Source organism: Dasypus novemcinctus, chromosome 24 (genome assembly GCF_030445035.2).
Source record: "Dasypus novemcinctus isolate mDasNov1 chromosome 24, mDasNov1.1.hap2, whole genome shotgun sequence".
NCBI classification, from domain to species: Eukaryota; Metazoa; Chordata; class Mammalia; order Cingulata; family Dasypodidae; genus Dasypus; species Dasypus novemcinctus.
This window is the reverse complement of record NC_080696.1, coordinates 48,396,449-48,421,336: the sequence shown is the minus strand read 5'-3', so window position 1 is coordinate 48,421,336 and position 24,888 is coordinate 48,396,449. Positions and strand designations below refer to the sequence as shown.

Here is a 24,888-nt window from a genome sequence, read left to right as displayed (position 1 = left end):
ACTCTACTTAGTCTTGGAGAGTCAAAAAAGGAGACGCTTTTAAAAAATATATATTTATTTAATTTATTTATTTCTCCGCACCCCCCCCCCCTTGTTGTTTGCACTTGCTGTCTGCTCATCTTCTTTTTAGGAGGCCTGGGGAAGAACCCAGGGCCTTAATGGCTTGTTGTGTCTCTCATTGTGTTTTCCTGTTGCATCATTTGGTTGCTCCAGCTTGTCACGCCAGCCCATGGCATCAGCTTGCTGTCTTGCTCCTTTTCTTTAGGAGGCACCAGGAACCCAACCCAGGACTTCCCATGTGGTAGTGATAATTATAGATTATTAAGCAGGAAAAAGTGTGTGGAAAGGAAGGAATTCTAGGAGGAGAAGACCACATAACCAAAGGTTAGGAGGTATGAGAAATAGCTTAAAGTGTACAGATAGCAACAGACGGTTGAAAAAAACTGGAGTAATAAGTGGAAAATGGAAGGTGAAGTCAGATGAGGCTGGAAATGAGCTGAAGCCACCCTCGGTGAAAGATCTTCCATCAGTCAGTTCATTCACTTAATACCTCTCAGCACTAGGTACCCGGTACTTTCCAGCCCCAGGGCCTTTGCACTTGCGGCTCCCTCAGCTCTTCCCTAGAGCTTCCCAGGTATCATCTCAGTTATCCCCCCTCCCCCCCTCATATCAAAGAGGCCGTTCCCGTGATCACTTTCTATTGCATTACTCGGTTTTGTTTTCCTTATAGCACCAATCACATTTTGAAATTATGGTCCTTATCTGCTCATGAGTTAATTTCCGATCAGGCCCCACTAGAGTGTAGGTTCCAGGAGAGCAGGGACCCGGCCCTGCCACTGCTTCCTCCCCCGTGTCTGTCACCCCAAGGGGCGCAGCGCAGCACCAGACACCTGCCGCGCTTTGGAACCCTAGATGCCGAACTGAGCAAGCGCAGAGGCCCTGGCGCTGCGCGCTGCCGTCGGCGCAGGCCCCGCCCCCGCCCCGCTCGGCCCCGCCCCTCGCGGCCCGTTGACGGGAGGGCTGGCAGCCGGTGCTCCAACCCGGACGTGGTTCCTCACGACTCGTGGGGGACGGAGGGCTCCGTGCGTGGCGGCCTGGCTCCGGGATGGCCCCCAAACCTCCAGACTCCGTGGAGGGCCTCCGCGTCGCCGGCAACCAGAGCTTCCGCAACGGCCAGTACTCCGAGGCCTCCGCGCTCTACAGCCGCGCGCTGCGGATGCTGCGGGCGCGAGGTACGACCCCGGCCTGGCGGACCTCGGCCCGGGCCCCCGTGTCTCCCCCAGGCTTACTCCCACCTCCCACCCACGCAGACCTCTCTACTCTGTCTTCCTGGGCCGGCCTTTGCCCGTGGCCCACCGTCCCCAAGGCCCTCCCACCACCTTCCTCCTCTCTCCTCGTCTTTACCGGCCTCGGCATCCTGCGAGAAACTTCCTTGGCTCTCACCTGCCAACTGTTTCCTAACTACCCTTTTGTCTCTCATCCTGAGTTATTCCGGCCTCTCGTTCTGATCCCTGAAGACACGGCTCAGTCTTCTTCCTCGCATCCATTCGTTTCTTCAGTTAAATTGATATTTGTAAACCACTTGCTGTGTACTGAATGTATAACAAGACTGAGAAGGTCTTTTCTCTTAAGGATCCTATATTCTTTTGTCACTGAGGAATCTAAGGTATTGATGTTTCTGCTCTTTCGTCTCACCGCAGCTGTAGAGGATGATATGGAAAAGCTTGTACTTTCTCGTGGGTTTATTCTGAGTCCCAAGAAGACCTGACCTCGTGTCTAGATTAGGCAGGGGAACAAAGTTTGGCTCTGATCCTGCAACTCATTTTTTAGGTACTGTGTGGGCAAGTCCCTTGATTGTTTTCTGATCAGTTTTCCTGATCTGGAAAGGAGAGCCATAGCAACCTAATACTCTTAACCTTTCCAGCAAGTCTGTGAAGTGGGGATATCTTCATGTGATAGGTGAATGCATGCAATTGCAGGGGTTGAATGACTTATACAGGGTCCCAGGCTGGATTGTAGGTTTTGATACCCTTTCTACTACATACCTGTGCTATTGTATCCTGGTGACTTGAGATGGAGTACAAGCTTTGAGGACTTTTACCTGATCCTTAAGGGAAAGGGTGTATTTTTTAATCTCTGTATTTTGTTATCTTATCAGGGCCTGGCAAAATAAAGGAAGAAAAGTTATTTATTATGTTTTTTTATTGTGGATATTGGAAGATAATCCTGTATCAACATGGTAACAGGGTACTTGGTGAAAAACAACAAGTTGCAGAAGAACAGGTGATATGCCACTTAGGAAGTGCTTTCGAAGATTAAAATGATGTATCTCACCTGTGAATACACATGTAGTAAAGGTCTGCAAACATGCGTGAGAATGTTATACACCAACTTTAGGATCGTGCTGGCCTTTGGGAATCTGGGAGGGAACAAAGGGAAAAGGATGGGGATAGTGGGAATTTTAGCCATAACAAAAAATTAAAAGCTTGGAAGCAAATGTGATGTGTGCTAAATCTAGTGGCAGACACTGAGTATGTTTTCTGTATGTTTCAGAATTTTCAAGAGAGTCTGAAAATGTCGATGGCGACATTGTCAGGTAGATTCCTATTTCCTGTATGGAGTTGAGATGGAAAACAAAGGCAGGAAGTGCTTTGCACATCTATGGTAGTGTCAGATAGGATTGTGGACTATGGGAGCCAGTAGGTGGTGCCTGGCCTTGGAGTTCTGTTTTGTAGTTGACTTGAGCTTCTGAGCTTCCCAAAAGTAAGGACTGCATTTAAGAGAAATATTTACCCTCTTATAATTCTCCTCCGTACTGGGTAGCCTGAGTCCTTTCCTTGATTAAGTTCTCTCTAGTCCTGAAAGACCTGGCCCCCATATCACTTCCTTGGCTAAGTCCTGTCTGGCTTGGCAGGTAGAGTTAATCTCTGTCTTTCATGTGCCCTACAAAACTTGGTCGTTTCATGTATTACAGCACTTATTGCAGTGTTCTTAGATTATTATTTTTTCTTTATTGGATTTACATGCTTTTTGTAACAAAATTAAAATACATGCACTAAATAGTTACAGCCAGGATTTCTTCAAGACAGGAGTCAGCTATTTCATGTTTTTCTTTTGCCTATTACCATATTTAATGCTGGAGTGAGTCAGTGAGAAGATGCTTGATTCCCTGTGAATAGCAAAAAGCCTGGTGTCCTCATTCTCATGTAAGAACGACAAGCATGCCAGCCTATCAGACCAACAGGCCTGATCAGGTTACAGTGTCTCTGCCTCCTTTCATCAGAGCCCAGAGAGAGCTTAGGGTGTGAAATGCACCCTGGTGTCCCAAGGTGTCCATTTCTCAACCTGATACACTTCCTGTACTTTCTGCCTCCACTTCTGCAGGTTCTTCAGACCCCGAAGAAGAAAGTGTTCTCTTCTCCAACCGAGCAGCATGCCACTTGAAAGATGGAAACTGTACAGACTGCATCAAAGACTGTACTTCGTAAGTGGGCAAGAGTGATTTTGAGGATGCTTGAAGGCCTCAGAGGAGTAGGCTGGGCTTATCTGGCCTCTTTCTTTTCTGGACTGATCCTCCCAGTTATGTCTGTGACGGAAATTAGGAAATAGCTTATCCCAGGTCACTGGAAATGGGAAGCCCCCCTTGGCCTTGTGGGCCCTGAGTTGTGTTTTTGGAGTCGTGATTCTGCTGCTAAAAAAAGAGTAGGGTGGACAGTTGGAGGTAGACCTTAAAATATTTGTGAGATTTGGGATCTGGGCATGAGGTTGAGTTGCAGACGAGGGCCTGGCTTGTTCTAGTGTTTTTGGGGTATGTGGGTGTGAGTGAGAGGGAGGAAGGGAAGATAATGGTTAATGAATGGTATGAAAAGAAACAGGGAAAAAGGAGAAAATGGTATCCATCAGTGACTAGCTGTAGAGTACATTACACAATTTTTTCATACCTCTTTCTTCCCAAGTCAGTCTAATATTGCCTTCTCTCATCATCACTGAACTAGCACACATCCTGAAGAGTGTTCTCAATTCTGATAGCCTGTGACATCACCTTGAAGTCATGCACTGGTGATAGATGGGGAAGGGGAGGAAGGTGAGCACACCTGTGGAGGCTGTGCTAGGTTGGTTTATACCAGGCCTTGTATTAGTTTTGCATCCGTGAATGTTCTGGACCATTCTGTGGGGTAAGTTTACTATCCTTCCCATGCTAGAACTGGGAAGCCAAGGATTGAGGCAGTACATTGATCTGGGGTCACAGGTGGCAGAGGTGGAATTCAAACACCACTTGCTCAGACTCCAGAGTTTGTTATTTCCACCAGGCCACAACACTAGAAACACATAGAGCATGAAAACCATGAGGTACTTGCCCTTGAATTTGGTGGAGGATTGAGACTTTATTCATATGAACACCAATTTCACAGTAGTGGTCCTCTTCCATCTGCCCCCACCCTCCTCCAGTTTCATTTCTCGTTCTAAGCTTAGGCATTTTTAGCAGTGTCTCTCAACCAGAAATAACCTCTTATAGACTGAGTACTACAAATGACCCTGCCTGGAAGGAACTGTGGAGAAGCTGGGGTGGCTCTGCAGCCAGATAACATTTTTCTTCTTCCTGTAGCTCGCTGGCTTTGGTTCCCTTTGGCATTAAGCCCCTGCTGCGGCGTGCGACTGCCTATGAGACTCTGGAGAAGTATCCTCTGGCCTATGTTGACTATATGACTGTGCTGCAGATTGATTGTACTGTGACATCAGCCCTGGAAGGCATTAACAGGTGAGCCCATTCACTGTCAGCAGTCTCCATAAAGACCCTTTTCTTCTCCCACTGGTTTTGGGCCATCTCTTGGGTTGTATTCTGGCAGGATCCCTTTGGGGTATGCTTAGAAAACACTTGATGTGTATGTGAGGGATAGCACAGATCCCACTTGTCTTCAAAGTGCTAACTAGTGGGGAGAGTCACACATGTGCAAGCAACTCTGACACAAGGCAATAGGAATATTGTTTGAAATTGTTCAGTTTTATTGTACTGTGACTCCTTCGCAAGGCCCCTAAGGAGAAATTTCTTTCTGGTTTTAGTATTAGGTGAGTTCTGCATCTTCTGAGCAATTGTTTGGTTTTATCTCATGGATACCTCAATTGTGTAACTAATCATGTTTCCCTTCTGCACGGGTTGCTAGAAAGCCAAGCACCAAACTAAGAGCAAATCCTTTATAAGACTTCATACATGATTTAGCACTTTATTTCTGGCTCGATTTGTTTGTTTGTCAATGTCCTTTGTTTCTGCTTTACCACCTTTTAATTTTCTATCATTCAACAAATATTTTTTGAGTGCCAGTTGTGTGCTAGACTTTGTACTAGGGTCTGGCTGATGAACAGGACATCCCTCTTCCAGCTCTGTCCGTTCATGGTCTCATGGAGAAGACTATTTGCCAGTAGTCTGTTGCCAGAAGACAGTTTACCAGTAAGTAGTTAAAATACCATGCAATAAGTGCCATGGAAAAAGGAAGCACAAGGAGCTCTAAGGACAGAAAGGAGGCACCCACCCAGCTGATAGGAGGGGGGTTTTTCAGTGGTAACTGAGATTGATTGACTGATGAGTAGAGGTGGGCAAGGGAGGCAAGGAGAAAGGGCAGCATGTGCAAGGGTGGATAAGTGTGATATCTTATAGGAATTGTAGGAAGATCATTTTACATGATGTTACGATGGGGAGCTCAGGTCAGCCTGGTAAGGCCAAAGCACAAAGGGCCTGGCATTCAGGGGCTTAGCCTTAATCCTGGGCACAGTGAGGTATCATGAAAGGGTCCTTAGCAGTGGGGCCAACATGACCAGATTTGTATCTTAGAGCTCACTGGCTGTCAAGATGAGGGATGGCATGAAGGCGAACAGAACAGCAAGTAGGGGTATGAACTAATCCAGGAGAGAGGATGGAAAAAGTGGTAAGAGAGAACAGTGAGACCAAATAAAGGGACGTTCAGGAAGTATATCAACAAAATTTGCTGGTTGAGGGCTGGTGGGGAGGAATGGAGAGAAAGTACCCAGGTTATTGACATGCTGAGTTGGAAGTGACTATGGGAAATGAAAGTAGAGGTGTAAAGAAGGTTGTTGGGTATTTACATGGGTTTGGAGCTAAGGAGAAAAATATAGGCTAGACAGATTTGAGGGTCATCAGCATAGAAGTGGCTTAAGGCTGTTTGAGGAAAGAAAAACACCTTGTCAAATGTGTAATGAGAGGATGGAACTTTGGGAAATTCCAACATTTGAGGGACTTACAGAGGAAGAAGAGCTCAAGAAAGAGGAGCAGCAGCCAGAGAGATGGGAGGAAACTTGGCACATTTAGTGTCACAAGGAATGGAAGTGTTTCAAGAAGGATGGAGATGTCAGTATCAGGTATTCTGCAAGTTTTTGTGGATGAAGGGTTTACCAGTGAAGTCCTTGGTGATTCTGAGATAAGTGGTTCAGCAGGCGTCAGAAAGCAAATGTCTGTGAAGGGAGGCAGAGGGATATCCAGGAAGGTTTTTTTAAGAGAGGAAAGAGTTAAGGGGATTTAAATGTGGATGGATGGAGTCATTAGAGAGAAAGGATGAAGATATATAGGAGAGGTATAGAAGCTGGCTAAGCAGGTCCCTGAGAGAGGCAAGAGGAGATGGGATCCCTAACTTAGGTGGTGGGATTGGCCTTGATCATCTCTTCTATTGTGATTGGGAGAGAATAAGAAAAGGTAGGTACCCATGCATTTGGATTTATATTTGGGGTATGAGAAAGTTGCTTTGAAAAAGAAAGTGGAATGGGAAAAGGTTTGAAGAGAGTAGAGGATTGAAATAACTGGGCTACTTAGGAAAACAGCTTGGGAGGACCTAGTCAGAGACAATAGAAATTTGTAGTGATTTCAGTCTGTAGGGTTTTCATTCTAGTAGTGTATATGAACCTGGCTGTGGAGCAGAAGAAGGGTACAGTTGGCTTAATTTGCTTATACAACACGTATTTATTGGTTTATTGGGCCCTGCTAGGTATAAGGTGATGCGCTAGGTACTGGAGATTGTTAATGAGCATGGTCACTGACCAACATTTTTTTTTTTTAATCAGAGCAGTTGTAGGGCTACAAAAAAACCATGCAGAAAGTACAGAATTCCCACATACCCTGCTCTCAGACACAGTATTCCTTTTTATTAACATTTTGCATCTGTGTGGGACCTTTGTTACTATTGATGAAACAATATTATAAATATGCTATTAACTTTAGCCTACTGTTTTCATTAGGGTGCACTCTCTGTGTTGTACAATTCTATGCCTTTGTGTGTTGGAATGGGAAATAACTTATATACAACCAAAAATTTCCCTTTTTATCCGTTTTCAAATATACAATTCAGTTGTCTTAATTACATATGCAAAGTTGTGCCTCCATCAACGTCATCCATTGCCAAAATTTTCCCATCATTCCGGACAGAAACTCTAAACACTTAAACATTAATTTCCCATTTCCCTCCCCTACCCAGCCCCTGGAAACCTATATTCTAGTTTCTGATTTTATGAATATACATATTCTGCTTATTTCATATCTGTGATATCATACAGTATTTGTCTTTTTGTGTCTGGCTTATTTCACTCAATATGGCATCTTCAACGTTTGTGCACCTTTTAGCATACATCAGAACTTCATTCCTTTTTATGGCCAAATAATATTCCATTGTATATATATACCACATTTTGTTTATCCATTCATCAGTTGACGCACACTTCATTGCTTCTACCTTTAGGCAATTGTGCATAATGCCGCTATGAACATTGGTGTGCAAATATCCTGAGTCCCTACTTTCAATTCTTTTGGGTATACACCTAGAAGTGGGGTTGCCATGTCATGTGGTAATTCTATACTTAACTTTTTGAGGAAATACCAAATTCTTTCCACAGCAGCTGTACCATTTTACATTCCCATTAATAGTGAACAAGTATTTCCATTTCTCCACATCCTCTCCAACACTTGTTATCATCCATTTTTTTAATAGTAGCCATTCTGCTGGGTGTGAGATGGTATCTCATTGTGGTTTTGATTTACATTTCCCTGCTGGCTGATGACATTGAACATGTTTTCATGTATTTATTAGCCATTTGTTTATCTTCTTTGGAAGAAATTTCTATTCAAGTCTTTTTCCCATTTTTGAATTATGATTGTGTTGTTTTGTTGTTGTTGAGTTATAGGAGTTCTTTACATATTCTTTATGTTAAGCCCTTATCAGATATATGGTTTCCAGATATTATCTCCCATTCAGTAGGTTGTATTTTTTTCACTTTATTTACAGTGTCCTTTGATGCACAGAAGTTTCTAATTTTGATGAAGTCCCATTTATCAATTTTTCCTTTTGTGCTCATGCCTTTTGTTTAAAGTCTAAGAAATTATTGCCTAACACAAGGTCCTGAAGATATTTCCCTGCTCTTTCTTCTAGGAGTTTCATAGTTTTAGTTCTTATGTTTGGATCCTTGATCTATTTTGAGTTAATTTTTATATATGGTGTGAGGTAGGGGTCCATCCTCATTCTTTTGCATATGACTGTCTATTTATCCTAGCACCATTTGTGGAAGAGATTGTTCTTTCCCCACTGAAGGGACTTATCAAAAATAGTTGGCCAAAGGTGTGAGGGTTTATTTCTGAACTCTCAGTTTGATTCCATTGGTCTATAAATCTGTCCTTGTGTCAGTACCATACTGTTTTTGTTTGTTTGGAGGTACCAGGGAGGGGATTGAACACCATTGAACTACACCCACTCCACACCATGCTGTTTTGAATACTCTAAACTTTGTGATAAGTTTTAGAATCAGAAAGTGTGAGTCCTCCAACTTTTGTTGTTCTTTTTCAAGATGGTTTTGGCTATTTGGGGTTGCTTAGCTCTTCCATATAAATTTGAAGATTGGCTTTTCCATTTCTGTGAAAAAGTTGTTTGGAATTTTGATTGAAATTGAATTGAATCTGTGTATCATTTTGGGTAGAACTGACATCTTAACCTTATTTATTCTTTCAACCCATGAATATGGAATGTTCTTCCATTTATTTTTAGGTCTTTAATTTCTTTCAGCAATTTTATCTATGTACACATCCTTTACATCCTTGGTTACACTTATTCCTAGCTATTTAATTATTTTAGTTGCTGTTGTAAATGAAATTTGTTTTTTGATTTGCTCTTCAGATTGTTCATTACTAATATATAAAAATCCTACTGATTTTTGCATGTTGATCTTATGCTCCACCACTTTGTTGAATTTATTAGCTCTAGTAGCTTTATTGTGGATTTTTTCAGGATTCTGTTTGTATAGGATCATGCCATCTGCAAATAGAGTGAGTTTTATTCTTCCTTTCCTATTAGGATGCCTTTTTGTTTCTTTTTCTTGCGTACTTGCTCTGGTTAGAACTTCTGATACAGTGCTGAATAACTGTGATGACAGTGGGCATCCTTGTCTTATTCCTGATATTAGAGGGAAGGCTTTCAGTCTTTCACCATTGAGTATGATGGTAGCTATGAGTTTTTCATTTATGCCTTTAATCATGTGGAGGAAGTTTCCTTCTTTTTCTAGTTTCATAAGTGTTTTTATTAGGAAGGGGTGCTGAATTTTGTCCATTGTCTTTTATGTCAAATCGAGAGGATTATGTTTCTTTTTTCCCTTTTTCTATTAATGTGGTATGTTATATTAATTGATTTTCTTACGTTGAATCTCCCTTTCATACCTGGGATAAATACCACTAGATTATGATATATAATTATTTGAATGTGCTGTTGGATTCATTTTGCCTGTATTTTGTTGATGAGTGTTGTATCTCTATCCATGTTTGGTCTGTAGTTTTCTTTTCTTGCGATATCTTTATCTAGCTTTCATATTAGGGTGATGCTTGCCTTACAGAATGAGTTGAGAAGTGTTCCCTCCTCTTTAATTTTTTGGAAGCATTTGAGAAGAATTGATGTTAATTCTTTTTAAAATGTTTGATGAAGTTCACCAGTGAAGCAGTCTGGTCTGGGCTTTTCTTTGTTGGGAGGTTTTTGATGACGGATTCAATTTCTTCACTTGTTATTGGTCTATTGAGATCTTCTGTTTCTTCTTGAGTCAGTTTGCGTAGTTTGCATGCTTCTAGGAATTTGTCCATTTCATCTCAGTTATCTAATTTGTTTATATACAGTTGTTCATAGTATTATCTTATATCTTAAATGGTTGGTAATATTGTCCCCTCTTTCATTACTGATTTTAGTTATTTCCATATATTTGTCTCTTTAGCTAAAGGTTTGTCAATTTTATTGATCTTTTCAAAAAACCAACTTTTGGTTTCATTGAGTCTCACTATTTTTTTTTTCAATCCTGAGCAAGTAGGAATTAGCTGGACTTAGAAGGTGGGAATGGGGAATGGAATGTGGAAGAGATTGTTCCAGGTAGAGGAATGTCTTAGTTTGTCACAGGGCTGTCAATGCAAAGTACCAGAAATGGGTTGGCTTTTATAAAGGGGATTTGGTGTAAAAGCTTTTATTTGCAAAGCCATTAAATGTCCAAATCAAGGCACCAATAGAGACACTTTTCTTGAGGTTCTGCCATGTGGCGAAGCAAGATGGCTGTGGTTCTCTGCTTAGTTCCTTCCTTCCCCTCCAGAATCTGCCATCTCCTGGAGCTCAGCTTGGGTAGCCAGGCATAGGGCTTGTCTCTTACTGGGCCTCCTTTCAGTCTCAGCTGCTCCATTTTCTTTCCTAGTTCAGCTGTGAGCTGTCAGGCTTGTCTCTTCAGCCTTGAGCTACTCTGTGGGCCCAGCCTTTTGGGGACCTTTGTGCTTAAGCTTTGCTGCTAGCTATTCTTGAGTCCTCCTTTCACATTGCAGGGTCAAAAATGGCAGAGCTCCCTTTTCCTGTGTGTTTCTCTTTGTCAAACCTGCAAGAGAGCAGAGGCTAAACCTGAGTCATACCTCATTGGTGTAATCCAATCAAAGCCAGTCTAATCAAGTGATCTAAAATGAATCTAATGCAATCAAAGGATACCATATTGACAGGATTAGAGTAGTTTAGATCATAATCTTTTTCTGGAATTCCCAAAACTCAAACTATCACAAGGAAGACACATGTACACAGACTAGAACATAATGTGGTTTGAGTAAAGATGAAGAGAAGGGAGGGAGCCAGATCTCACAGGCCATGTTAGCCTAGGGAGATGGGAGCCACTGAAATATTTTAAGCTTTGAGAATGAGATGCAATTTGCTTGCATTTGTTAAAAATCTCTAACCATTGATCAAATGTTAGGCACTTCTGGCCTCATATTAGATCCACTGAGGAAATAAAATAATTAAAATGTTAGAGATACTTTCTTGGGAAAAATGTAGTCCTTTTGGGACAAAGTTTAATTTCCTCTTAAAAAGCAACAGATTGCCACTAGAAGTTAACATAGTGGGACCCTCAGGAAAGGAGTGTGATGGAGGCTGCTCAGAGAAGGTGTATGGGTAGCAGATTTCTATTCCTTCCCTGAAATATTGGGAAAAGTATAAAGAGATGGTTCAGGCCAGAGGGAAGATGGTACCTCTGGCTCTTTCTGGAATGGCCTACCTCCTTCGAGTGTGTGAGAGGAGAATTATCTTCTTGACCCAGCTGAAAACCTCTTTGCAATCCTGCCTTCCTTTCCAGAATGACCAGAGCTCTCAAGGACTCACTTGGGCCTGAGTGGCGTCTGAAGCTGCCCCCTATCCCCTCAGTGCCTGTTTCAGCTCAGAAGAGATGGGATTTGGAGAATCACAAAGAGAATGCTAAAACCAAATCCAAAGAAACCACAAGTACAAAGAACAAAGGTGAGCTGTGACTGTGTGCCCCAGTCTTGCAGTTTCCCCATAATCACTTTCTTTGGTGTGGTACTGTAAAGATTAGCCTCATGTAAGCTAAGTTATAAAAATAATACTATAAAGAAAGTGAAAAATCAAAACAGAAACCATCTTAATCTCTTAGACACTGTTTCCTTAGTTGTGTAATGAGGGTGACAGTAAAAACCTACCCCAGGCTGTAGGAATTAAATTGGCTTATATAACTGAAAAGTCCAGGGGTTCAAGTTTAGGCAAGATTTGCTCCAGTAGTTCTACATTATCAGGCTCTGACTCCATTCTTTACACTTCTCTCAGCTCTTTTTTCCTGGTCTGTGTCAGCTCTTTCCTCAGGCAGTAGTAAAATGGCTGTAGCAGTTCTTGGCTTCAGATCCATAGACCATGTGTCATGCCCCAGATAGAGAATCTTTCTCTGACAGCTCTCTAGGAAAAGGAAAGATTGATTTCTTCAAAACGCCTGGTTTACAATTTTCTCCATTTATTCTGGCCTACATTTGGTCACTGGCCATTCCCTGAACTAGGGGGTGAGATTTTGTGATTGACTCAGCCATCTGCCCCACTTCAAGAGCTAGAGGTTGATGTTTCCCAAGAAGTATATGCACAGTGTGAGGAAGGGAGAATCGCTGGAGGATGATGGATAAGAAAAGGGAGGTAAAAGCTAGGTAGCCACAATTGAGCCTCTCCACCTCAATTGTGTAAAATGGATTGAAGAGGAACCCTTCTGTAGGCAGAGATGAACTGAAAAGCTCTTAAAAGTATCCAAAGGAATGATTCCAAACCAGCAAGCTAGTTTATCGCTAGGGAGGTGCAGAAGGATCCCAGCTGGAGCCCTGAGGGTGCAAATGACCTTTGAATGTTAGGGGAGGGCAGAAGTTATGTTAGTCCCTCTCCTGACTGGTCATGGACAGTATTCACTCTGGTTTGTGGGAGCCTGCTCATTGTCCTCCATTCTCCTCTAAAGTGAGCATGCAGTGCTGATGAACTTGATAGCTTCACTGCATCTCGCATTTATTCCATTCTCTCAGTCATTGTGCTTTAGGCCCCAGGCTAAACATTATGACTCAGAGAGGTCAGAGGCAGTCTTGGCCTGCAGGAAGCTCCCAGTCCAAAATACAGTAGGAGTAACAAGTGCTCTAGACTCCTTAGTGTTTGGGGAATTCAAAATAGGCACTAAATTTGCTTGGGGAACTACAGCTGTGTGCATCAATACAAATGAATCTCAGGAATATAATCTTGAGGGAAGATAAAGGAAACCAAGTCATAGAAGAATACATAGAATGCAATTCCATGTATTTTGTGTTTGTGTATGTATGTATATACACACATTATATGAAATTCAAAAGCAAAGTAAACAAATTTATGGGTAATATCATATGTAGTTAAACTACAACCACCACCAAAAAAAAAAAAGGGCAAGGAGAGAATGCACAGAATTTGGGGCACTGTTTTCCCCCAGAGGAGGATTGAACTGGGGAAGAGGAGAGTCATGGAGTTTCAAAAGTCCTAGTAATGTTCCGTTTCTTAAACTGGGGGATGAGTTCAAGGGTGTTAGTTACCCTTGTCACAAATATTTGGGGTTTTATAAAGGTAATTTTAAAAATGGAAAGCAGGGGAGTGGATGTAGCTCAAGTGGTTGAGTGCCTGCTTCCCATTTACAGGGTTCAGGGTTTGGTCCCCGGTACCTCCTAAAAACAAACAAAAAGCAAACAAAAAACCCCAACTCTCACTGGGGAGAGGATGTAGCTCAGTGGTTGAACCCCTGCTTCCTGGTTCAATCCCTGGTACCTCCTGAAAAATAGAGAGAGAGAGAGAAAGCAGGTAATGTGGGAATTGAGGCTAGAGCAGTTAATTGGGACCCAGCAGAGAAGTGTCTAAAAACTGGTTGAGTAGCTCAGATTTCACCTTGTTCTCTCCAGGCAGGCTGGGGCAGAGCTGCCTGTGTTAGGTGACGGTAGATAGGCACAATCTTAGACCAAACCAGAGTTTAGGAATAGCAGACTTTTCTGCCCCTTTCTGGGAGCTCAGGAACTATACCCTTTCTGTTCCAGATGCTTATTAATTAAAATGCATTTACTTCTCCTGCTTCAGTTGTACAGGCTGTTCTGTTCTTCCTTGTATATTCTCAGATTTGATCCTGATAGTGTCCCCACTGTATTCGTGAGGGAATTGAGGTCCAAAAGAGGTAGGGCACACAGGATCTTCTAGCTGCTAAGTGGCAGTACCAAGGTTAGAGCCTGGGTTCCTTTTTATTATGTATATATTATTATGTGCATGTATAAATGTTTGTTTCAGTAGCCCCCAACCTCTTGAATAAGAAACTATGTTTAATTTCCCAGAAGCAATTAAATGGACAGGTTGGGAATCATTAATCAGGAAGGAAGCTTTACTGTGTAGGAGATCTCTGGGGGACAGAGGGCTGTAGACAATTCGGAAGAGACAATGCTGAAGAGACCTCATTAATCTCATTTGGGTACCTGTTCATGGATTTTTCCTCTTCTGAATTTGTATCTAGTGCCTTCTGGGAATATAGAGAGAGCCAAAGTTCTGAAGGAAGAAGGCAATGAACTTGTAAAGAAGGGAAACCATAAGAAAGCCATCGAGAAGTACAGCGAAAGCCTTTCATTCAGTAACCTGGAGTCTGCCACGTACACCAACAGGTATGTTCTACACAGCTAGCCTAGGGGATTGCAGGGCATTGGGCGTTTTGTCCCCGTCTTCACTTGGACCTTGATGGGGTCTTCATCCCTGGTATTTATTCAGTATGTGGCAGCTCAAGAACATGAATTCACACCTAGTTTGGTCACTGTGAGGTAGGCAGTGCCAGTGGCATTTGCTCTTAAAGAGATGGAAACAAAGGGATGCCAAAGGGAAGCCTGGGGCTTTGTCAGCCTCCCTCCCCAGAATTTTTATCAACCACTCCAAAGAAGCACACAATGTAGGGAAAGGCAACCTTAACAATATCTCTCTCTTTTTTTTTTAGATTCATTTTATTTATCACCCCCCCCATCCCCCACCCCACCCCCCTGTTGTCTGCTGTGTCCATTTGATTTGCTGTGTGTTCTTCTGTGTCTGCTTGTGCTTGTATTCTCACTAGGCGATCCTGGGACCGTCCCAAGTAGGAAAGAGGCAATTTGCGCCACCTCAGCTTCCGTCCTGCTACGTCTTATTTTCTCTCCTCTGTGTCTCTTGTTGCATCATATTGCTGCGCCAGCTCTCTACATCAGCCGGCACTCCTGTGTGGGGCGGCTTTCCCACACAGGGTGGCACTCCTGCACAGGACCGCATTCCTGAGTGGGCCAGCACTCTGTGTGGGCCAGCTCACCGTGCGGGCCAACCGCCCTCACCAGGAGGCCCTGGGTATCGAAGCCTGGGCCTCCTACATGGTAGGCGGGAGCCCAGTTGGTTGAGCCACATCTGTTTCCTTAACACTATCTCTTAACTGCTGTACCCACTTTACCTCTTTACCCCTACCCTGCAGCTTACCACAACTCCCTTCTGTAAAAATCTGGGCACTGGCCCAGAATCAGGGTATTCGGGAGCTGTTGTCTGGCCAGTCTAGTGTGAGGGGTTACACTTGGGGACGGTAAAAGGCCCTGCACCAGGAGCTGCTGCCAGTGGTCAAGACTTCTTTCCACCAACAGGACGAGGGCTTGGAGTGAGACAATGGGCCCTTTGATTATTGAAAGTCACCGCTTGGCAGCAGCCTGCAAGACTTAGGTGGTAGGGAGTCTTCCCCTTTTCAAGTTGAGAAAACAGGCTCAAGGAAGAAAGGGCTTTGCCTAAGCTCACCCAGCCAATAAATGATGGAGCTGGAACTGGAATCTGATTTCAGTGAGATCTTTCTGATAGTTTTATTGTTAGAGAAACTTGAACCATTCAGCAAGGGACCATATCTGATCCAAACATTTATTTTAAAGTGTTTATTATAAAAGATTTCTCTTTCTTGAGCACATATCCCTTGCCAGTTCAAAAATCTTCCATAGATTCACCTTTCCTTATCCAAGACCCTTGGGATAAAATGTTTCAGAATGTTTCAAGTTGTAGAAAGGTAATATGGTCTTTCTTTTTGGCTGTGTTTTTTTTTTTTTTTCCTCTTTTTAACCTCTTAATGTTTATTTATGTTTTGGAGGGAGCAGCTTCTTAAAGTCAAATATTAATATTTTGCAGTAAAACATGGAAATTTCATGTTCATGTAGGGTGGAATAAAGACAGATTAAGTAGTTTCCATGTCACTTCAGGTCAGATTTTGCCACCAAAGTAAATGAAGAAGAACATTTACATTCCGAAGCTTTTTAGATTTCAGAATCTTGATTAAGGAATTTTGGACCTGTTGGTTTTACTGGCTGGTTATAGCTGGGGTACCTCACTCTGCCAGGCTAACTTGAAAAAGAGAGCTGCAGCCCATTTTGTTCCATCTTTGTGTGACACCATCTTCTGATTTTTCTTTCTCTGGGTCTCCTTTGGCTTCATTTACTTCATTCTGCTGGAAATCTCTATTAGACCATTTTCCTGGACTTTTCCACATGTGGAATTTTTTTTTTTTTTTTTTAAGATACTGTTCTTGAGTCATATGTGCTTGTGCCACACTTTTAATTACTATCTTGTAGGGCTGGTCTTTTCCTCTTTATCAGAGCATACCTGACTATTTTCTGTTTACTCTTCTAGTTAAACCTTAGGATAATCCCCCCTGCCCATGGCTCCCTTGTCTGTTTGCTTGTTGTTTGCACTCATTGTCTACTCTTTAGTTTTGCTTGTTGTCTGTTTGTTGTTTGTTTTTTCTTTAAGAGGCACCAGGAACCAAATCTGGGACCTCCCATGTGAGTGGTGGGTGCTCAACTACTTGAGCAATATCTGCTCCCCCCTTATGATCATTTTGACAAGTTCCATAAAATACTATGCTGGGGTTTTGATAGCATTGAATTTATAAATTTAGGGGGGTGATAATTTCATACAAACTTTATCCATTGTGGCTGAAATTATACCATATCCTGGACACTGTTTTAATGTTCTATCTTGTTTGTGTATATTATGGCACAATGCTTAGTTTTTGGCTTACTTCAAGTCTCTGTGCCCTGGATAACCACTCAGGTGTTGGCACCTAAAATGTGCCAGGCCCTGAGTGAGCATCCTGAAACAATCTTATTTAGTACCCACAGTAGTTCTTCAAGTCAGGTCATGGTGCCATTTTACCTGTGAGAAAACCAGCTCAGAAAGATGAATTAATGGATACAAGCTTAAACAACTAATACATGACAGAGCTAGGATTTAAGCTAGGTCTTTTTTTTTTTTTTTTAAGATTTATTTTTCATTTATTTCTCTCCACTTCCCCCGCCCCCCCAGTTGTCTGCTCTCTGTCTATTCACTGTGTGTTCTTCTGTGTCCGCTTGTATTCTTGTCAGCAGCACCAGAAATCTGTCTCTCTTTTGTTGAGTTATCTTCCTGTATCAGCTCTCCGTGTGTGTAGCACCACTCCTTGACAGGCTGCACTTTTTTCATGTAGGGCGGCTCTCCTTACAGGTGCACTTCTTGTGCATGGGGCTCCCTTACACGAGGGCACTCCTGCGTGGCACGGCACTCCTTGTGCACATCAGCACTGAGCGTGGGCCAGCTCACCACATAGGTCAGTAGGCCCTGAGTTTGAACCCTGGACCTCCTGTGTGGTAGGCGGACACTCTTATCAGTTGATCCAAATCCGCTTCCCTAAGCTAGGTCTTTATGACTCCAAACCTTCTGTCCTTTTCACTGTTACAGTCTGCTGCTCACTCAGGTTATTTCCAGACTCTTTAAATTAAAAATTAAAACCTTTAAATTAGAAATTAAAACCTTCCTGACTGGATACAAAATCCTTCTGTTTACCAAAAGTTAAAGGGTGTTTATTTTATAGGCCAAAGTTACGTATCTTTGTAATCTTAAACATAATCTTTAGAGGTCATATATAAACATAGACATTCTGAAGTTTCTTTTTATTACACAACACTTTTACCATGATTCTTTTTCTTCCCAAAACTTAGCTAAGCCTTCAAATTGCGAGAGCCTACACCTGGGAGACAACTTTAGTTTTCTTTAGAATTCCTGGATGTTCAAAGTTTAAATCAAGAAGCTACTACTCTAAAACTTAGTGGCTTATAACAGCCATTTCATTTTTCTTATGATTTATGAGTTAGGCATTTGGGAACAGCATTTCTCATTTGGGGTCTCTCATTCAGTTCGGCAAGATGGTAGCTGGGGCAGGAGTCATCTAAAGGCTTCTTTACTTGCATGTCTGGTGCCAGGGCTGGGATGACTCAGATGGCTAGGGGGGTGGAACTGCTGGGGCAGGCTGGCACCTTTTTCCTCTCCTTTGCAGCCTTTTTGTATGTGCTGGTTTGAGCTTCCTCCCAGCATGGATGCCACAGGGTAGTTTGGCTTCTTCCACGTCAGGCTCCAAGAGCAAGTGTTCCGGAGATCAAGGCAGAAGCTACAAGACCTTTTCTGACCTATCCTCAGAAATTGCTTTGTGTCCCTTCCTCTCTACTGTGTTGGTCAGAGTAGTCACAGAGTCTGCCCAGATTCAAGGGGAGGCCATGTAGACCGTCTCCTTTCAAAAGGAGGAGTGCCAAAGGATTTGTCACTCTTTAAATTGCCACAAAAGAGGATGGTTTCTCTTTAAGAAAATTTATAAACCCCATGCAATCACAATTAAAGTACTAGAATTTTTTCTTTAAGTTCAGGGTAATGATTCCAAAGTTTGTCAGGGAAAAATGAGAACAACAACATGCGAGAATCTAGTGTATGATAAAGTGAAAGTGTGGGGAAGAGTGATTATGTATAAAAATGGTGTTGCTTTGGCTGGATAGCAGCTAAAAAGTAAACCTGAATCCCTACCTCATGATTTGTTTTAAAATAAATTCTAAGTGGATAACAGTTTTAAATGTAAAAGATGAAACTATAAATTTCATCAGAGCTCACAGGTTAATTATCTTGCAACAGGCAGGTATTTTTATATAGCAGGATGGTGTGGGGGGTGGGAAACCGACAGAAACCATTAAAGAAAAAGTTGAATAAATTTGATTTCATAAGATTAAAAAACCTTATGTAAAGTTATAGTCAGCTTTCCCCATTGATTTAAAGCAACTAAATTAAAACAATGATGGGAATGGATATGGCTCAAGCAACTGAGCACCCTCCTCCCACATGGGAGGTCCCGGGTTCAGTTCCCAGTGTCTCCTAAAGAAAGAACAGACAGACAAGGAGCATACAATAAGCACAAGCAACGAAACAAAAACAATGAGCCAACAGACAAAAGAGCCACATCTAGGGGGTGTGGTAGGGAATAAAGTTTAAGGTAAAACAGTGAACTGATGGGTGTAGCTCAGCAGTTGAGCTCCTGCTTCCCATGTATGAGGTCCCAGGTTCAATCCCTGGTACCTCCTAAAAAAAAAAAAAGAGATACTATTTTCTTTCATATTGGCAGAAATTAAATTTTGAGACTCTAGGCTGGCTTTGTCCTTCTCTGTAGGTAGGCGTGCAGTCTTTTGACCCAGCAGAACTTCCCAGGCATCATTCAAGGCAGCATCATTTACAAGCTGGAAAAAATGAACATTATCTACCAATAGGGAATTGGTGAAATAAATAGGGCAGATCCAACTCAGAGAATAATTCTGCACCCATTGAAAACAAGGAGATGGAATGGAAAACAAGGAGCTGGGGTTTTTTGGTTTGTTTTTTCAAGGAGGCACTGGGGATTGAACCCAAGACCTTGTACATGCGAAGCAGGTGCTCAGTGACTGAGCTATACCCGTTCTGCCAAGACAACTGGTTTTGACGTCATTGGATGTCAATGGATGGAAAAGACACACATACCTTTTTCCTCCACATGTGCAGAATATTGTTATATGGATATACCATAACTTATTTTTTCCAAAATTTTATCACAAAAAATTTCAAAAGTTATAGGAATTGTACACTGAACAGCCATACATTGAATCTACCATCTAGATTTTACAAATAACATTTTGCCTTTTTTAAAAACACTATTTATCCATCTCTTAAGCCACCTTATTATTTTTGATATATTTCAAAGTAAGTTGCACACATCTTTACATTTCATCACTAAACACATCAGCTTGTATATCATTAAAGAGTTCATTGTTTCTGTGTTTGTTTAGGTTGGTATCTTTTTTTTTTTTTTTTAGGTATCTTTTTAATCTGTCAAGGGCAAAGTTTCAGGAAGCTTTTTCTTTGCTGAAAGTACACAATATGGGAGAGAAATAGATAGAATGGTAGAACTAAATTCAGGATCTAGAGTCATCCAGACCTGGTGTGAATCCCAGTTCTGCCTCTCAGTAGTGGGAGTACTTTGGGCAGGTCCCTTTACCCCTGCGAGTTGAGCGTTTTTGTTTTTGTTTTTAATTTTTTTGAGCATTTTTTATCTGTGAAAAGGAGCTAGGGTTATTGTGAGGATTGAAGTAGATATAAAAGCAACTAGCACAGAATAGGTGTTCAGCAAATCTTAGATCACTCCTCAGACTGTCTCATGACTTACACGTGGCCCTTAGGAAGTGATGAAACTCTGAAACGGTTTTTCCCCTTCAGAGCACTCTGCCATTTGGTCTTGAAGCAGTACAAGGAAGCAGTGAGGGATTGCACAGATGCCCTCAAGCTGGATGGAAAGAATGTGAAAGCATTTTACAGACGGGCTCAAGCTTACAAGGCACTGAAGGTAAAAAGATCCTGACTAAAAGGTACCAGTGTAGCAACAGGTATTTGCGCTGTGGTGGCACTCTGAAAGTATAGCCAAGGCAAAGAGGGATATGCCATTTTCCTTCCCATCCAGGGGCCTCAGGATTGCTCAGGGCAGGACTACCGGCTGGGGTTTGAAAACCTTCTGCTGTCTCGGCAGTTGTCCTCACCCCAATTGATCATACACCTTCAGTCAGGGCACCTTCCCCACACCCTTCTCCTCTCTTCTGATAGGACTATAAATCCAGCCTTGCAGACATCAGCAGTCTTCTGCAAATTGAGCCCAGGAACGGCCCTGCACAGAAGTTACAGCAGGAAGTTAACCAGAGCTTAAAATAAAAACCCAAAAGGGCGGCAGGGAACCTCTGCTTGACCTTCCCCAAGAGAAGCCAGGGACCTCCTTCCTTTGTGCCTGCTCCTGAGATCCAGCATGCCCCAGAGTAAGCTGTGAAGTACCCTCCTCTGCCCCTCAGAGAGGCCATGGCCTCCCACCCTTTCTTCCTCTTAAGAGGCTTTGCTTGTTCGAATTGAGCTCAGTGTAGTCAAACACATCGTTATTTTTGCTGGAAAGGTCCCCCAACGAGAGCTGAAGCGTGAGGTCCATGCCCTGTCATCCTCTCCCACCTGCCTCTGGGCTAGTGGATCACAAAAACAGCTCCTCATTATCAAAGCTCCTGGCATGCTCCAGACTGAGTGCTACCTTTAAGCTTCACCAGAGCCCTTCTTACTGCAGTTAACCTGAGCAACGTTTAGCTCCTGGGCAGGAGTGGAGGGCCATGAGGAATAACACTAGAAAACCTGGCCCACCACCCCCAAAGCAGCCTGTTGAGCTGGTTCTCCAGGGCTGCAGTCACTTCACCTGTACAGCTGCTCTCCCCACCTCGTCCTTGGCACAGTCTCCTATGTTTGGAGTCTCAGTATCTTTTGTCTGGGCCTCATTTGTTGGGGATGCAGTCCTGACCCTTGGATGGCTTGGTGTTTGACCCTTTCTGTGCTGCTGCCTCCTGGACAGAGGTCCCTAAGCTGTTTCAAGAGCCCAGTGGTTGTGGCCATTCCTCCTGGAGATGGGCTGGGAGAAAGGCCTCCTTGAGGTCAGTACCCTTCCATTTGGGGCAGGGGCTTGCCTGCTGACTGACAGTACTCACCCCCTCGGACTCTTAGTTCTTTGTAATATGAAGTTATTTTGAATTGAACTGATTTTGTGTGTTTTAAGCTGTTGCATTAAAAGTCTTTCCTGTACATAAATGCGTTATACTTTCATTTATGCTGTTCTCAGCTTTGTGCCTGAATCTTTGTAGTAATAATAAAAGCTACTGCTTACTGAGCATCCATCCATTAGTTGAATAAATTTACTGACGTGTCTGCATGGGACAGGCATTATGTATAGTGCCAGGGATACAACAGTGAATTAATAGACGCTGCCTCTGTTCCCTTGTTGGGGAAGCAGGAAGGTAATCAGGTAATCACACAAAAAGTATAAAGCTTGTGGCAAGCCAAGTGCCTGTGTGGTGAGCTGAGTACCCGTGCAACTACCCGTGTGGCAAGCTGAGTGCCCATGAGAGTGCTTGTGTGGTGAGCCAATGCCCACGCAGCAAGCTGAGTGCCATGTGGTGAGCCAGTACCCGTACAAGTGAGTCATGCAGCAAGACGATGATGCAACAAAAGAGAGACGAAGGGGAGCGTCAAGGTGAAGTGCGCAGAGACCAGGAACTGAGATAACGTAATTGACAGGGAACCTCTCTCCATATCAGAGGTCCTTGGGATTGAATCCTGGTGAATCCTAGAGAAGACAGACAAGAAGACAAGACAAAAAGAGAAACAGATAATAGAAGATCACACAATGAACAGACACAGCAAAAACAGTGGGGTGAGGGAGGGGAAGAAAAATAAAAGTATGAAACTGCAGCTGGCTTAAGTTTTTTGAAGAAAAGAATCACACAGTGCTTTCCATGCCTAAATGGGAAGAATTGACCCAGTTGAAGGAAAAGGTACACTGATGAAAAAGATGCATGAATTGAATTCTAAAAGAATGAACGTGAGTTTAACTAGAGAAGAGGGGAGGGAAAAGCATTCCAAGCAGACAGAACAGTGCAAATAGAGGCCCTGGTCAGGAGAACAGGGTAAGGGCAGGGACCAAAAGAAGGTGAAAAAGAGCGTGGGGTGAAACTGGAGGTTTTAGATCTGGCCACAGTTAAGCTCTGCCTCCTCTTCCTGGGCTGGGTCCTAGTTAATTAGGTAGGCTGGACAAAGTTTTTGTTCCCAGTGGTAAGCAGCACTCAGCTGTCAATCAGTGTTTCCAGCCTCGTATAGGATGAGGCTTTTTGCAATCTGAGCAATCACCTCTGAGCTAAAGTGGATTTTAGTCAGTCCACAGGCTCCACGGTATTCACCAGGGGACTGCTTCAAAGCAGGGAGCTGAACCCCTTTTGTTACCTCCTCTTAGCAGAAGTGCTGACATCAAGCATGACTCTTATCTTACTTGAGGCAGGTTTATTGGTAACATGAAGTCACAATTGACTGACCTTGTTTTCTCAGGCTGTAGAAAACCAGTAGCTTGGTTTACTGACAAAAACATAGAAGGCGAGCTTGCACAACCTTTGAAGAGTCTTAAAAACTTTTAAAACTTAAGATAAACACAAAGAAAATATAGTGTGATAAGCTTCCTTGTGCCTATTGCCCATCTTTGAAACATAATTATCACCATTCTGATATTTCTGAACAAGATTTGAGGAAGAAATTTCATGAGTGTTAACATTTCTAGGAGAGGGATGCACAGATATTGCTGTAACTGTCTTAATGGTCATGATGGAATTCCATCTCCACCTGCCCCCCCAGAAGAGGTGAAAAGTCATTACAGGGTAATGACTGGGTCTTCTGAGACTCCCGTGTGGGGGCCACATCGTGCAAGGTTTCACAGGCCATGTAAGTTTTGTCCTTGTTCTAACGATAATGGGAAGCTACTGAAGGATTCATACAAGGGCAAGGCATTGGATTTGCTTTTTGCAAAAGCCATTCTGACTGCAGGTGCAATTAAACCAGTGAGAGAGTATTGCCAGAGACCAGCTAAGCTCAGACTAGGAGGTGGTAGTAATTTAAGGAGAAGTAGGAAGTAGAATTGTAATAGATTTCATACAAGGAGAGAAGACGAGGGAAAGCGAAGGGGGGGGGGTCAGCCTTGGGTTTTGGCTATTGCAACACTATGAATGATGGGGCCATTTACTGAGACAGGACACTGGAATAAAGGAGCAGAGAATTGAGGGCAGGGGGTGAATATTAAACCATCAAACACAGTTTGAAGTATTGAGATAGCCAAGAAGTGATGATGAAGCAGTGAGATGTGTGGGCCTGGAGTGCAGAAGAGTGGACCAAGCTGAAGGAGAGAAGAATGTGCAGGCTCTGAGAACAGGTGATTGGCTGTATCAGTTCCTGATAGTTTTTCCCATTCTAGTGTGCACACCCTCTTTTTTTTTTTTAAAAAGATCCCCCCCCCCACCCGTTGTCTGCTCTCTGTATCCATTTGCTGTGTGTTCTTCTGTGACGGCTTCTATCGTCATTAGCGGCACCAGGAATCTGTTTCTTTTTGTTGTGTTATCTTGTTGTGTCAGCTCTCCGTGTGTGTGGTGCCATTCTTGGGCAGGCTGCACTTTCTTTAGCGCTGGGCAGCTCTCCTTATGGGGCGCACTCCTTGCATGTGGGGTTCCCCTATGCGGGGAACACCCCTGCATGGCAGGGCACTCCTTGCGCACATCAACACTGAGCATGGGCCAGCTCCACACGGGTCAAGGAGGCCCAGGGTTTGAACCATGGACCTCCCATGTGGTAGGCAGACGCCCTATCCGTTGGGCCAAGTCCGCTTCCTCTATATACCCTCTTTAGATGTGACCTCATTTGGGTTTCTCTTAAGGCAGTGCCCCAACCCAGTGAAATCTACCCTTTGCTGTGCTCCACCTCCTTCAGACACATGAAGGCCTCCTGGGAGGCAAGACATTTTGCAACATTTTTAATGCACAGAGTGAAAGACAAATAAGTTGACTGGGCAACCAGACTTCATCCCACATACAGCAGTCAAGTACAGATATAGAAGAATAAATTACAAGTTACAAGTCCTTGCAGCCAAGAGCAGGAGATGCTGTTCTCTTGGCAGCCATGGGAAGATTCCATTTTCTGGAGATGAAAAAATAAATTTCTAAAGTATAGCAGACACCTGGCCTTCAATTAAGACCATAAACTAATAGAACCAGATCAGGCCTTCAGGCAGGCAAAAGGGAGCTGGGCAGTGCCCAGGGAAAGCCCAGCTTATTCCGAGTGAGGGCAGGCAGGGCAGCTGGCTAGAGGGCACCTCACTCCCCTCCCA

The 24,888-nt window shown here is 43.2% G+C and overlaps 2 protein-coding genes across 6 annotated transcripts in view; one reads left to right on the top strand and one right to left on the bottom strand.

Moving 5' to 3' along the window:
• Positions 1–978: 978 nt before the first annotated feature.
• The window catches only part of TOMM34 (translocase of outer mitochondrial membrane 34), a 54,020-nt gene continuing 30,110 nt past the window's right edge, over positions 979–24,888 (top strand). Inside the window, exons 1-7 of one of the 5 annotated variants that reach the window (XM_004463706.5) lie at positions 979–1,232; positions 3,385–3,484; positions 4,607–4,759; positions 11,626–11,786; positions 14,326–14,470; positions 20,388–20,514; positions 20,769–21,779. In XM_004463706.5, coding sequence (XP_004463763.2) covers positions 1,106–1,232; positions 3,385–3,484; positions 4,607–4,759; positions 11,626–11,786; positions 14,326–14,470; positions 20,388–20,514; positions 20,769–20,873 — 918 coding nt within the window. In that variant the 5' untranslated portion in view covers positions 979–1,105 and the 3' untranslated portion in view covers positions 20,874–21,779. Of the gene's footprint in view, positions 1,233–3,384; positions 3,485–4,606; positions 4,760–11,625; positions 11,787–14,325; positions 14,471–18,159; positions 19,239–20,387; positions 20,515–20,768; positions 21,780–22,285; positions 22,417–24,888 lie in introns of those variants that run through there. The other 4 variants (XM_058287135.2, XM_004463705.4, XM_058287134.2 and 1 more) reach the window with 4 other exon arrangements.
• The window catches only part of PABPC1L (poly(A) binding protein cytoplasmic 1 like), a 45,949-nt gene continuing 28,106 nt past the window's right edge, over positions 7,046–24,888 (bottom strand). The window contains exons 15-16 of the mRNA XM_012527266.4: positions 11,987–24,698; positions 7,046–10,881 (exon numbers count right to left, since the gene is read on the bottom strand). The gene's annotated coding sequence lies outside the window, so the exon portion shown is untranslated. The remainder of the gene's footprint in view (positions 10,882–11,986; positions 24,699–24,888) is intronic.